This window comes from Lepidochelys kempii, chromosome 6, assembly GCF_965140285.1.
Source record: "Lepidochelys kempii isolate rLepKem1 chromosome 6, rLepKem1.hap1, whole genome shotgun sequence".
NCBI lineage: Eukaryota > Metazoa > Chordata > Testudines > Cheloniidae > Lepidochelys > Lepidochelys kempii.
The window spans coordinates 125222709-125237234 of NC_136385.1; the positions used below are offsets into that span (position 1 = coordinate 125222709).

Sequence of the window (14526 nt, forward strand, 5' to 3'; positions counted from 1 at the left end):
TTGTAAACTCCTTCGCTCTTAGGGGCATTACCCTGGGATGAATTTGACCCCATGGTTTAGTGTAAATATGGGCACCTCGCACAATGCAAAGCAGCCCTCAGAAAAGGGGCCAGAGCCACTGCACACTTTAACTAACGGGCTCGGGGTCAAGTATGGAGTAATCGGGGACAGCAGATTAATAACTGACTTATGCAGTGTGAGTGATTCCTCCAGCCACTTTGCGTAGGCGCCCAGTTAAATTTACAGCATGGGCCTTTAGTTAAATGGCAAACCACTGCATTGCCAGGAGCCCCGGGGCGTGCCTGACTGACCCACCCGCCGCCAGCAAAGCGCTCCTTGGAGATTTTCAACCCTGCTCTGCGCCAGCTCCCCATGGGGACGGCCATCCCCCCCACCCCCTTTCATTTTCCATTAGTGCAGCAAACACTTGCTCTGCAAGCCAAATGGCAGCTGCACGTCCATGGGCAGGCGAATTGTTTATGGAAGGAAAAGCCCTTGCTCATGGCTCTGAGAGGGTGAAAACTAACACGTCCTTCGCTGCTGGCTAAGGTGGGGACTGCCGCTGTGCTGCTTACTCTGGCAGACGGCCTATGGAGTTAAATGCGGGTGTGATCACACATTCCCCCCCCCCAACCCCAGATACACGTACCAGGACGAAGCTTACCTCCCTGCTGCTGCATCTGCGGTGTAGGGGCTAGGAACCACAGAACTGCAGTAGCACCATTCAGACTGGGAGGAAAGTGGGGTTCTGCAGCCCCAGCACCTCGCAGAGCTGTTAGCTATTCAGGGGGGGCCCCATCCACCATCCCTGGGCCATCAGGGTAGGAGGGTGGGGGACGTGGCCAGGGCTTATGATGGTTACACTGGCCATTTCCACCTCCCTGCAGGTGTGTCCAAGAGCCTGCTAAAATTTTGCCCATCCCACCTTAGCTCCTCTCAGGCTGCCCCCTGGCCAGCCCATGAGCCCCCGACACCCTCTTCCTCCACTGCGACCTGGCACATGGGGTTGCAGCACCACTCAGGTTTTGCCGGGCCAAACAGTTGTCCTGGGTGCCCCCCTTCCCCCAGCCACGCTGCCCTGGGCCCAGGCTGTTGGACACCCAGGGGAGGCTGACGCCACGTCACACCATCGCCGTGCTGGGGGTGCGGCCCAAAGGACGTCACTAGCTCGGAGAGTCTAACTCGCTTGTGTTTCCAGGCTGCCAAGCCTGTGGCCAGGAATGGGCGGTTGGCAGCCTTGCCCCAGAAAGAACAGCGCTATGCACAGGAGCTGCTCTTTATGCAGCACGGCTCCCCCGGGGCACCCTCCTGTCAGGCAGCTGTGTCCCCCCCGCATCCTGGGGGTGTGTGTGTTCGCTTCCCCCGCCCCCCTGAGGATCAGTCTTTGCTGCTGCAGCTTGGCCTTGCCCCACTGACAACTGGAGAACAGACCCAGCTCATTGCCGAGCTGGGCGCCTCCTTCTGCCAAACACGCCCTGGGTGTTACAGGGCACGTCCCAGCTCCTCTCTGAGCCTCTGCTCCATCACCTGTAAAAGGAGGATACTGCTGCATGGAGGTGTGGTGAGGGTTAATTCATTGGGGTGGGGGGGAGGATCATGGCCCCCCCCAGCTGTGTGGAGCAAATCCTTGGTGCACAATCTCCCCCCCTACCCATGGATGGGGAACGCAGTTACCAGCCCCTGGACCCTGTAGCAATCCCTCCACTGGTCCCAGGAGCTGTGAGGGGCAGGATTGAGGGGGGGGGCCTCAATTGCCTTATGTTGTTCATCCTCCCGCCTCCCCCCCAGCCAGTGGAGGTTACAGCCTCTGGGCTGCAGTGTCTTTTCTGGGGAGGGGGAGCTGTGGCTAGCGGGAGTCGGCAGCAGCTGTCCCCATTAGGGTGGTCCTGCCGAGGCACGGAGCGGTTGGTGGTGCTAGGGGCACACGGCCTCATCTCTGGCGTCCCCCTGGGAGCTGCTGGGTTTGGGGCTGTCCCCTGCAGCCTTTTCTGCAGGAGGCAGAGCCCCCGGCCCCATGGAACGGACAGGGAGGAATGAGGTGATCAGTTCTTCATGGCAGTGTCTCCTCCTGGGCTCCTTCCCATGAGTTTGCCAGCAGAATGGGGATCTCCTGCTTGTAATAATCAACCACCTGGAGCTCACTGCATGGAAGGCACAGAAGAAAAATACAAGGTATTACTCGAATAAATCACTTCCACGCTCCCTCTGAGTCACTTCTCTGGACTCTCTCCCAAGCCCGCAGCCCTTTGTGGGTAGGTGACGATCAGCCTCACCCTCCTTCTGATGGTCAAACTGAGACAATGAGAGATTAGCCCGTGAGCTCCCAAGCTCTACTGACGTTTCTCAACACTTGTTCCGTGGCTAGCGGCGTTGCCAACTCTCGCCCTTGAACTATCATCAGGCTCATGCTGTGATGTTCTACTGAGCGCCCCAGCTCCTGGAGCAAAAGGGGTGTGAAATAATCTCCATAGTGCGTGTGTGTACACATGGGCTAAAGCACGTTTCACACCCTTGGGGTTGCAGAGAAGAGCTTGAAAATGTGAAGAATGCAAGCTGCCGGTGCTAGTCAGGCAAGCAAGAAGCAGCCTCCTCCTTGTTTATAAAAACCCTGCATGATTTTAAAGGCAAGTTGACAGGTTTTGGAGGCCTGGCTCCTGATTTTTGAACCCTTGGGGCTGGTAATACTGAGACTGGGCCTCCAGGGGAGTAAATCCAGTGCTTCTGGGGAGTGCTACCTGCACACGAAAAAGAGGCTTGTCTAGGAGAAGTTAATCTGCCTCTTCTTGTAATTTATGCAGTTTATCTGTTCGATGGATCACAGCCCGTAGGCCTCTGCAAACCCGCTGCCCTCTAACACCATGACAAAGGCATCACCTTACACCTTGGATCTGGACCTCTGCTTCTGCAGCCCTTACTTATGGGAACAGTCCCCCTGACTTTAGCAGGAGTCTAAACCAAATTTACACTGGAGCAATTCTTAGATTCCGAAGTCAGAAGGGACCACTGTGATCATCTAGTCAGACCTCCTCTACAGCCCAGGCTAGAGAACTTCCCAAAATAATCCCTAGAGCAAAGCTTTTAGAAAAACCTCCAAGCTTGATTTAACAATTGCCCGTGATGGAGAATCCAGCATGATCTTTGGCTAATTCGTCCCAATGGTTAATTATTCTCACCATTAAAAATGTACCCTTGATTTCCAGATTAGATTCAGCATTTTCAAAATATACATAGAAGAGAAGCTCTCTGTTTATCTTCAAAGCCGAGTGTCAGGCCAAGCTTTGCAATTATTTTAACTGCTTGGAAGTTGGAAAAAATACAGAAAAACCAACAGCTAGAGATCTTTCTTCTGGAGGGTGGGGATGCAGAAGACAGGGTTTATAGAAGGGCAGGATGGCCTAGTGGACTCAGATTAACAGACCAGAGGTTCCTGAGTTCTAATCCTGGCTCTGCTATTCACTTCTTTTGTCTCCTTGGAAAAGTGGATACTGATTTGTGCCTCAGTTTCCCCATTTGCATATGGGATTTCTGCTAACTTTCTGCTAACTTTCTGCACCTACCTCACAAGGGATAGTTAGTTAAACATTGGTGCAATGTTTTGGCATTCATAAGCCCTAAAGCCCAGATTCTCAAAGGTATTTAGGCACCTAAATAATGAAATCAATGGGAGCTAGGTACCTCAATACCTTCATCTGGGCCTCAATTGCAACCACAGGATTTTTACATAAATATAATAAAACTTTTCTACAAAACTAAATAGCTGTTTTTCTTCATTCCTTTGAGCCACAATGCTGGCCTTAAAAAAAAAAAAAAAAAAAAAAAAAAGGAAAACCGGATTTCACCCCCCCAATCCAAACAAAGAAACCAATAAAAAGACTACACACCCCAGTGTTACAAAACCTTGTATTAATCATCTCCCTTCACTTTCAATATAATGTTGATATGAAATATAGCCATGATTCCTAGTTACATGGGAGGAAATGAGTAATAAATACATTGTAGCAAGTTTAAATCACAAGGGTGTTTCACTGGTAACAACATTCGAAAACTGTACACTTGCAAAGAACAGCATCTTCAAACATTAGTATTTCTTTATATCGGGAAGCTTTTACATGTAACAAACATGCTATTTCCATATATGACAAATTTAAAAAATATGCATTTGCTTGGCAACATTAACTAGGCAAAAATATTTCTTTGTGCACTAACTTTATACAGAAAAAACAGGTCTAAATGCATGCATGTACAATACGGAGCTGCCAGAAGATGGCATGCAACAAAAGAAAGTTCAAAGCTTTTTAAAGTAAGCTTACATTATGCATAAATACGTAAGGGTTATATATTAATAAGGGAGGAAGTATTCTGTTTAACATTATTAACATTCCTGTTTTCTTCCTATTCCTCCCAGAGGAATACACATTCACCTTTAAGTAAAGATAAAGGAATACAAAAAATAAAACTCACTTTGCAAACTCTGATGACTTGTATAAAATCAACTTTAGTGTTATCATAACTGTGTGCAAATTATACTTCTGCAGGATCTACTTTTCATCAGGCACATTCAGAAAGCCTAAAATGGGTCATGTTTCTGCACCCCAAGAGAGAGAAAGTTGACAATAGAAATATTTTTAAGTGCTGACTAAAATCTGAGCTCTGGTTCTCAGTCCTATGTTCTTACATGTGTGGAACAGGGTCTGCATGATACTCATTCTGCACCGTGTGCATGTCACAGATCTAGCTGAACAAAGCAACAGTTCTGTGAAGGCTTGTTGGTGACAGGGGAAAAAATCCCGCACTTCCACCATCTGAGAAAAACAGGCTGATCCCCAGCTCAGGTACCTGCATTACTACTTAGACAAAGATCTTGTCCATGAAAGGGTTAGCTCATGGCACCTCAAAGGAAAAGCAGGGTTTCCTCAGTGTCATGAATACTTACTTGTCCCTTACCAGGAAGGTGGGAGGAAAGGGGCAGCTTAGCCCTAATTTGGGACAATTAAAAGGCTGTGTCCACTGCAAAAATGAGCCGTGTTTGACAACAGGGTGACACTCTCAACAGGCAAACGCTTGTGTCTGGCTGCAGAGGTCAAAGTGAGCCCCGTTGAGCACTCGTGCAACACATCTTATTCCAGCTCCTATTCAGCGAAGCATGTGCTTAACTTTAAACCAATGCGTAAGTCCGTGGAACTTAAGCACTTAGCAGATGTGCTTTCCGAGGAGGGGTGCCCTGTGGTGAAACTGCCAGGGGCCTGGCACACTTCGCTACCAGCGCCGGACTCTGCTGATCCTGTCCAGCTCAGCAGGGCAATCTGATGGGTGGGGCATCCAAGCTTGACCCGGGGGCAAAGGAGGTTCATTTCTGCAGTGTGAACACAGCCAAGGACACTTGGATATAGGGAATTGGTTAGCTACTCATTGCAGACAGCATCACCAAGCAGACAAAAGCTATTTTGTTTTTCTTGTCGGCCGTCATTCAGAAGTGAAACCCGAAGCAGCGAAAACCCATCAGCAGCGTTTCATTCCTTGTATGTCTCAGCCCCTTGTGTGTGTCTGCCCCCTACTGTTAATAACTGTAAGAAACCGCTACGGATAAAAGCACCAATAAAACCTCATACATGATAATAGTGTAGCAAACTACTGTCACTGGCAGAGATGCTTGCAGAGATACCACGAACACACTGCTTTAGTTAGAAAACAGAAAAAAAAAACATTTATATGTAGTGAAATATTTGTTACTCTGAGATTTGAAATAATTTGATACGTGCTTATTATAAAACAGTTGCAATTGGGGTAAATACAAAAACGAAAGGCACTGCCGCTTTATTACTAAATATTTGACTTCACAGCCTTATGCATGCAACTGGTTTTTATAAATAAATTTATTTTACTTTAGAATTTGATTTTTAAATTGAGCTCTACACCTGCACTCAACACAGGCCTCAAAACGGAGCTGGGAGGGAATTCCAAAATTTAACCAAAGCTACTTTTTAATTAAAACAAAAAACAGCCAAACACAACAAAGTCTATCATTAACCTATACACTCCCAATGGAAAATAAGCTTTTTTTAAAAAAAGAAAAGAAAAGAAAAATTGAATTATGTGGTTGTTAATAACAGACATTATCATGGTTACCAGCCATAGCAAGTTAATAAGTAATATATCCAAAATAATATATCTAATAATCAGATAACCTCTGTTTCTATATTCAGCAAAGGAATAAATAGAATTTCAGATTTGTAAATACTTTGTCTTCCTTTCAAAAGATTCATGCTAAGGTGATTGTGTTCACAATTCATTTTCTGAAGCTGCACATTGTATATAGCTAAGAATGCTCAAGATGCAACTCAGATTTGAATACCTTCTCATTTCCTATCCAAGTTGTGTAATCCTGCAGTTCATTATCCTCTTCATTAACTTTGTTTTAAGCTCCTTCTAACACATTCCAAAGTCCCCTCGTATTGTCTTCCCTCATTACTCCACCGAATCATGCTCAGTTACATTGTATCATGCATTCTGGTAAACAGGAAACCAAGAAATATCAACTTTATGTTAATCAGCATGAAAAATCACATTTTGGCACTTTTTGTTTTTATAAAGTTAAGTAAAAATGCTGCATCTAAATTGGATTTACAAACCTTATTGTACATGTAAGAACACCTCTTTGAAGCTGCGGTTTAGCCCTTAGTCCCCCCTTTTAAAATAGTCACGTTGAATGTTTGGCACTGAAAATATTTGCTTCTTTGAGCAATTCCATAACTACTTTCAGATAATGTCAACCACCCAAACGACAGACCTGATTTCTAAAGTCTTGTACAGATTCCCATAGCCACGGTATGCATCAGTTACTTTTCTTTATATAAAAAAAGAAAAACTGTACGCACCAAATAATTTCTTACTTACACCAGGGTGAATCTGGAGTAACACCACTAAAGCTAATGGAGCTGCACGGGGGTAAAACTGGTGTAAGAAAAAGAAAAAAAAGAAAGGACCAGGCCCTCTGTGTGTCAAGCAAGCAACGGGAATTCAATAACCATGTGTTACTGAAATGTTAGGTGAAGAGTCTGCTCTCATTTGGGTGTAAAACTGGACTTAACCCACTATATTCAATGGAACAACTATGGATGTAGGCTGGTATGAATGAGACTTGATTCTGGCTCAGATCTCAGTTTAAACACTTGCTGGTTCAAAGGTATATCAGATTCACGTATGAAATGAACCAGGGCCCCCTTAACTCAGTTATAAAAAGCAATGTGTTATAGCTACAGTTCTGGGATGACAGCAGCACAGATAGATGTGCATCCGAACGACTGGCTCTTAAATCTTTAATCCACCCCCATGTTGACCTTCCTTCCCTTACACGTAATGTCCAGTTTAGCCTGTGCTATTACTCTACAGCCACATGCATGTTCATTATCTGTCAGGACCAAGAAAAAGGCAGCAGTGTTTGTGAGCCAGTATAAACACTGAACAGAGAGTACTCACTATTCAGACTGAGAGCTGCAGTCCAGCACTGCTTCCATTTTGCTGCTCTCCCGCATGGTCCCTTAGCACAGGAAGCTCATGCTTTCCCCTTTAATCCTTCTCTACCTCCTCACATCCTCTTGTTACCTCCCAGGGCAAGAAAAGTCCCAGCCCCCCACCCCCTGTAATTTAGCTAGCAAACTGTAGCTAGTTCTGAAAATGATCCTGTCAGTCTGGGATGTAGTGGCAGGTCTGTAAACGCCACGATGCAGCATCTTTTAGGTATTCACATACACAAGACAAGAAACAAGAAACTGATCCCACTTGCTCTCCACGCCCAGTCACGTATAGTCCTGCCCACTGCACAACATCCCTCGTTCCCTTCTCTGATGCCCTCCATCCCAGCTGAGAAGATGAAAACCCAAGGCCTGCCCCTAGACCGCATAGCTCGGTTGCTATGTAAAATGCAAACCTGCTGCTATTAACAGAAGTAAAACAAAAAAAATCCTTTACAACAGGAATATGAGACAAAAGCCTATCTGACATTTTTACACATTTATGTACCCTTTATATCTGCCCTTACGTAAACAATACACAAATTGAAATTTAGTTGTTTTAAATTTGGTTGAAAGGACATTTGGTTGTTGTTGGTTTTTATTTTTCTTTTTGACTGCACTGCAGCTCCAGTAGATGTTTGAGCTCCAGTGAAATACAAGAGTTGTAAACTCTGAACAATAAGTTACCCCCTTGCTTTTTGGTCACACGTGTGATATTTGTTAATTTCCTCCTTCAGGAACAGGGTTTGCCTCTGGTACTCTCCGTCCTCCCCAGCTGGAGATTAACACCTCATTTACCAGCACTTTTCCTTTCCCCCACACTTTTCCTCTAGAGAGGGTGTAATAAATGACAAAACAAAGTCCAATTCTAATGATATGTTCACAAAGACAATCTACACATTCACAAAATTAAAATGAGAGAGAGAGAGAGAGAATGCAAAATCTCTTTGAGAATCCTGTGCAAGTCTGGAGACTGTTGCCACTGGACCCGCAGCAGTCATTCTCACGGCCAGCGCTGTCACCATTACACATTCATCTTCTATATCGTAGAGGTTCGGTCAACGCCATCTGAAAGATTTAAGTCATAATCAGAAGTAGCCACATGTCACTTTAAATTGCATTGCCTCAACACTACCATCATGGGCATGTTACACATACCCAATTTAAATAAACACAGCAGATTGGCCTGAATCCAGTGGGGAGATCCGAATGTGGGGGAAATTCAGATCTGGATCCAAACTTGGTGGCTCAGGTCCACCTACCTACCTTCCATATCTGTGTGCCAGTCAGCAGGCACTGCCATGCCCTCACTAGTTGTGAGTATCATTTCTATGCTGGCATGCAGGAGGGGCTCAAATGTATCTTTACAATCTGCTCTGAGTAAGGGTCGTGTGCAGTTCTGCTGCTCCACGGGCAGCCAAGGGAATGCAGCATGGCTCAGAATCACCATGCATGCCCTGGTTCCTCCTGTGCTCCAGGAAGGAAGTAATCTGCTTCCGGTCTATTGCCCCTTTCTTGTCCCTGTTTGCCCACTTCCCCACCCCCATCCTGTGTGGGTCAGGGAACAGTGGCCATGCAGACCTGTGCAGTGACCTACAATGCAGAAGGCCCATGCAAGTACTTTATAGCCCCTGGCTCCATCTACCAGAATACAGCAAAAGAGACGGTCTTGCCCTAAATTAATAGGCAAGAGTAGGAGGTGCACATCTCTGTTATCCTCTCAGATTTTGCCCTGTGCACTCTGAACAGGCCAAACTCCCCTTTATGTCAGCGTGAGTGGGACTGCAGGATCAGACCCTGTTCCAGGAAGCGTTTGGAAATGCAGTCCTGCCCCGAGGAATGGCAGCTGCTGGGTGGATTTCTTCCCATGGCCTGGGGTTTATTTTGCTTTTAAAATGAAACAAAATAGGACAAGCAAGTGAAAGGAACAATTAGAAACAGAGGCCAGTAATGTCACAGAGGAAGCTTTCATGCCGTGCCCGAGGCACTGAGTGCTCTCAACTCCATCTCATTTCAATGGAAGCCAAGGGTGCTCCCCGAACAAGTCACAGGGGCCAGGACTGAGGCGTCTGGTGCTAAATTCCCCTCAGATCATTTCTGGCCTCCTCTATTTCTATAGATTCCTGACAGCCTCCTGGTAATGTACTGTTCCCAACTCTTTTCACACGGGGCCCTGTCCCATGACAGCCCAGGAGTCAGGATATCTGGGGACACAGTGGTTGGGGATGAGGGGTTGGAGCAGAAAACTCCTCAGACAGGTGTGATGTCTCAGCAAGGCCTTAATGAGCCAACTGACCAGTCAGAAAGCGCTGAGAGGTGTGCGTGGGCTTATCATGCCTGCTCCCGCCAATGAAATCCACAGTGCCTATGACGCTCCATGCACAGCTCTCTACAAGGGGATGAAGTACGGAGAGAGAGAACAACAGTGAAAAGCCTGGGTGAGGATTAACGCTGCAGAAGGGTTTTAAACCAGACACAAGTTATGACAAATGCATTCGGGGTGCAAGCTTTTTACACAGATTCACTGTCTTTGAACACGTATTCGTTGATGCGGCTCCCCTGTGCTCAGTTGTTGCTTGTGAACGCATTAGGGTGGCTTTTAGAAACACAACAGCAGGCTTCGGGCTACGGAGAGTCTTTCTCGGAGATAAAAATATTGCATTTCCAACCCTACCTGGAATTATGGATGTAGGCCAAAGATGGGCATGATCTGAAACATCAGATCTACCTGCCACCGCACCCCCCAAACTTGGGGGCAGTGTGGATCCAAAGCCAGTGGCTGGCTCATCTCTAGGATGGGCTGAACCAAAACCTGGATCCAAACACCTGCCAGGCTCTGGGAAGTTCAGATGCAGGTTACAGCACTGTTCCTGGCCCCTTCCTAGAGTAGGCACAGTAAGAGATGGATAGTCCAGCTCGGATGTGCCCCTGTTCTGGGAGAAAGACGTGAGCGGTACGCTGTGGGGTGGTTCCTGCCGCAGCACTTTGCCCAGTGCTGCCCAGAGTGTCAGAGATGATGCCCAGTGATGCAAGGCGACCGAGAACGATGGCACTGGGAGAGCTCCCCTGGGAGACCCCGTTGAACACGGAGAAGGGAATCAGGTGCTGCGAATGGCAGAGGTGATCATCCCAGAAAAGCGGCAGCTCCCCTCTTCCCACCTCACCCCGTCTTCCCACATAATGCAGCCCATTTAGTGCGTGAGCGAGACTGAGGAAATACCTAGGACGGCTGCCGTAATGATCCGACTTCTAAGAGACACAGCAGCAGCTGGTGTCAAGACACTGGTTGTTTTGTTACAAAGCTAGAGCTCCGCAGAAGGGCAGCAGCCCTTCATACCACAGCCCACCACATTACTGACTCTGGCAATTGCCAAGTGAGCTATTCCTCACGCAGGGCCCGGCACACGGTGCTCCCTGTTCCCCTGCTCAGCTCACCATGGAAATCGCTTCACACACACGCTTCAGTTCCTCCCGCTGGAACGTTAAGGCTAAAAACAAGCAGGTTTGTTAAGCTCTGATTTGTTTGTTGATCGAAAGCTATTTCTAGCACTGTTCGTGTAGAGAGGCCTGGGCCAAGGCAATGCGGGTCCAAGCCCCAACTGGCCTGGTCCCTCCCAGTCTGAGCATCTGCCTCTCTCCCCACAACATGCTGCCAGGCAGGGGCTGCCAACAGGATGTTCTCTCCCCTCAAGACTCTGGGATTGGATCCCTGCTCCCCCCTGCCATCGGCCACAGATTTCTAGGCATGCTGCACAAACTCTTTGTTTGACAGGGTTGGGGGAGTGGTTTGAAGGATTACTTTGCTGCAGTGATCGATTGGCTGACTTGGTTCATTCTGATGGTTTTTTTGTAGCTGGGTGGCTGTGGTTTGGGAGAGTCACGGCCAGTTCATTGCTAAGGGCACCTGGAGTGTTGCGCGGGGACGTTTCAGCTTGTTATCTAAATCGAAATAAAACAACTCACAAACCCTGTGTGTGCTGTGATGCAGTCAGATCTTCCTCTGGTTTCCACCAGGCCCTGGCCCAGCTGAGACGTCCATCTTTCTTCTAAGCCATTGGTTCTGGTATCTGTTCCACCCATCCACCTCCACCCCATTTGTCTGTTTGGTCCATCGACTGTGTCCTGTCTGTCATTTACACTGTGAGCTCGGTGGGACAGTGCCTCTTGTCTTTGCTATTTATGGTGTCTAGCACAACAGGGCCCTGATCCCTGAATGGGGTTCGTAGGCGTTACCGTGATACACAGTAACAACAGTAATGGTCAGGGTTTTCTCAGTGGAGATCATGGGCCTTGCTTTCTCCAGAGCTCAGCCTGAGCCAGAATCCTTAAGGGCCTGTGGAAGATGCATCTATTTAGGGTTAAATTGCCACAGTCGACCACATCAGACAGCTAATGCAGCTCTCCCGGCAATCAGCTCCTGGCAGCCGATCCCCAAGGAGAATTCTCCCTTCTACTGGAAAACTGACAGCTATTAGTCTGTAGGGCACCCAGACACGACGGTGATGGGCATTTTTAGAAAGGCACAGGCTAAAAGAACCATAACTGTATTCAGATTTACACTGGATTTAGCGGCACTAGGATGGAAAGGCCTTTTGGGAAGCCCAAGTTTCACTTACCTGCTTCTCCCCGCCATGTTGGCAGGCTCTTGCAGTGATACAAAAACAGCGTGCTCAGGCCAGATGCCCAAATCCATACACAGGGCCGGCTCCTCAGCTGTGTAAATCAGCCTGCATCCATTGACTTCCATGCCAGTTTACACCAGCTGAGGGTCTGGCCCTTAGAGTCTAATCCTGCTCTCATTTTAGTCCATATACCAAAGCTCCCACCACATATCCTTAACAATAGTCTCCTGAATTTCAGGGGCGCTCAGCACTGACAGTTCCCATTAGCTTCAAGAGGGAGCTGCCGGCACTCAGAATTGTTGAAAGGTTCTCTCATCTTGGTGCCTACAAAGGTTACCGTTTTGGCCAGGGCAGTGTAACCCTCCTTTGCTCCTCACCTGCTTGTTAGCAGTGAGCATGTTCCAGAGCGTGGCTTGGCTGCTGGCTATTTTCCTTTCATTCTATTCGCTCCTTTTTCAGCCTGGGGTGTTGCCCAGGTGCCCTGATGGCAGAAGTGTGCCTACCTGCTGCTCAGCAACTTAATGGGTAGCACTGATTAATTCCCACCACCGTCTTGTCCTGTCTCCTTCAGTCAAGAGGATGGTGGCTGTGACAGGCGGCCTCGAGGAGATGAGGAAAGAATTAAAATGGGGAATCCTCCTGGCTGTGCCAGAGGCACTGTGGCCGACAGCAGAATGGAGGGAAGGGAAAAGGGGGCACTCACCCCCCAGGGCATGTTCGGTCATACTCAGGCACAAGGACTCCAGCCTGTTGTTGATGTCAGGTTCTGTCACTGGTACCTGGAACTCTGCAAAGGAAATGGAACAGACTGTTACTCGGGAGACCCACAATGGCAGAAGCAAAGTCACAACAAATCTAAAGGGTAAATACAATAGTTGGGCAGGTAGGAATCCGTTCTGCACTGACATTCGCCCTGTGCAAACGTGATGACTGGAGCATTACTTTGCTTGTGTCCCTCTGACAACTCCCTCTAAAGACTGCAATTGAGCTTTCATTCCCAAGTAGATATTGGATGTTTTTAAGCTCATTTATATGTGCAAACATATTGACTGTCTTACATACATACACACACACTCACGTAAAACTGTTTAATATCCGGTTTTTATTTGCAAACACCATCCCAGCCGCTAATGAATATCACTGATGGAGAGTCACACATCTGCAGTGATGTAGTACAGAATCATGAAACCCAAACCTTAGATTTGTCTACAGGCTTATATTTAGATTGTAAGCTCTCCAGGGCAGGGACTGTCTCTTTGTTATGTGTTCATACAGGCGCCAAGCCCAATGACCTCTACGTGCTACCATAATAACGAATGATGATTAGAGGCTTGGTTTCAGACTGGCCATTGCAGGGCAAGGCGATGAAAGCTGTAGGTTAGGCAGCAAGAGTTTAGAAGGAAATAACCCAGCACACTTAGGGGGAAAACCCTCAAATCCTTTCATAATCCAATAACTTTGTTTTACTCATATGAACTGAAACAACAAGGCTAACTTCATCCTTTGCTTGAAGGTTTAGGCCTAGGCAGAAAGGTAGAAGCCTAAATACTTTTGAGGCTCTGAGTCTAACTTCCATTAATTCCTCAAATACCTTTGAGGATCTGGGCCTTGGCCTATATACCATGGGCCTATAAACTGTTTTATTGGACTGCTAAACCAGGACGGAGATTTCAACCCTACTAACTTTCTAGCAAGGACTGTTTTTTTAAAATGGGCACACTTTTCTATTGCAGCACTTTCCATATTAGAAACTAAGGATCCGAACCTCTGTTAGTGTAAACCAGGAGGAGTTCAATGGAGCTCCACCACAGACGAACTGATGTAAGTGAAAGGTTTAAATGTTTCAACAAGGTTTGTATTAGAGAGATGCTCATGTGGTTTGAAAATACCACAAAGAAAGGGCTTTGCAAGGCCAATGAAGAAAGACAGTAAAATGTCTCTGTAATGAAGGTACCGCTCCACAGTGACTGTAAAGGTCGTTAGAGTCGCTAAAGAAATTGTGAAATCCCATTGCTGGGCATTACTGAAGGAGCCCCAGCGTCCTCAAAGCTGTTGGTCTGCCAATAGCTGAACAGAATGGTACATGTGCATTGTAAGGCCTCAGAGCTGCATAAATCTAAACTGCCTCATCAGATCATCTGGAAACACAGCGCTCAGGAGTAAAAAGGCAGCACTGAGGCACAGCTGACTGAGGATGTGGTCTATCTGATCCTCTTATCCCAAGGTCCCTAGAGTTTTGTGGACTGGGTCAGCAGTGACAGTGCAGCTCTCAAAGGAAACTCTCTCCAGGCAACTGCTGAGCTGATTTCCCCGGGGGGGGAATGCATGGCATGGGGTTTGCACAAACATAACTATTGCTATCAGATGAGGATGGATGGTCTTGAGGTCAAGGC

At 47.2% G+C, this 14526-nt stretch overlaps 1 protein-coding gene across 9 annotated transcripts in view; it reads right to left on the reverse strand.

Annotated features, from left to right (window-relative positions):
* Positions 1–3886: 3886 nt before the first annotated feature.
* Positions 3887–14526, reverse strand: part of SAMD4A (sterile alpha motif domain containing 4A) — a 208437-nt gene continuing 197797 nt past the window's right edge. For 4 of the 9 annotated variants that reach the window (XM_073350081.1, XM_073350073.1, XM_073350075.2 and 1 more), the window contains 3 exons: positions 12837–12920; positions 9808–9900; positions 3887–8579 (listed from right to left, as the gene is read on the reverse strand). In XM_073350081.1, coding sequence (XP_073206182.1) covers positions 8551–8579; positions 9808–9900; positions 12837–12920 — 206 coding nt within the window. In that variant the 3' untranslated portion in view covers positions 3887–8550. The other 5 variants (XM_073350082.1, XM_073350079.1, XR_012159608.1 and 2 more) reach the window with 4 other exon arrangements.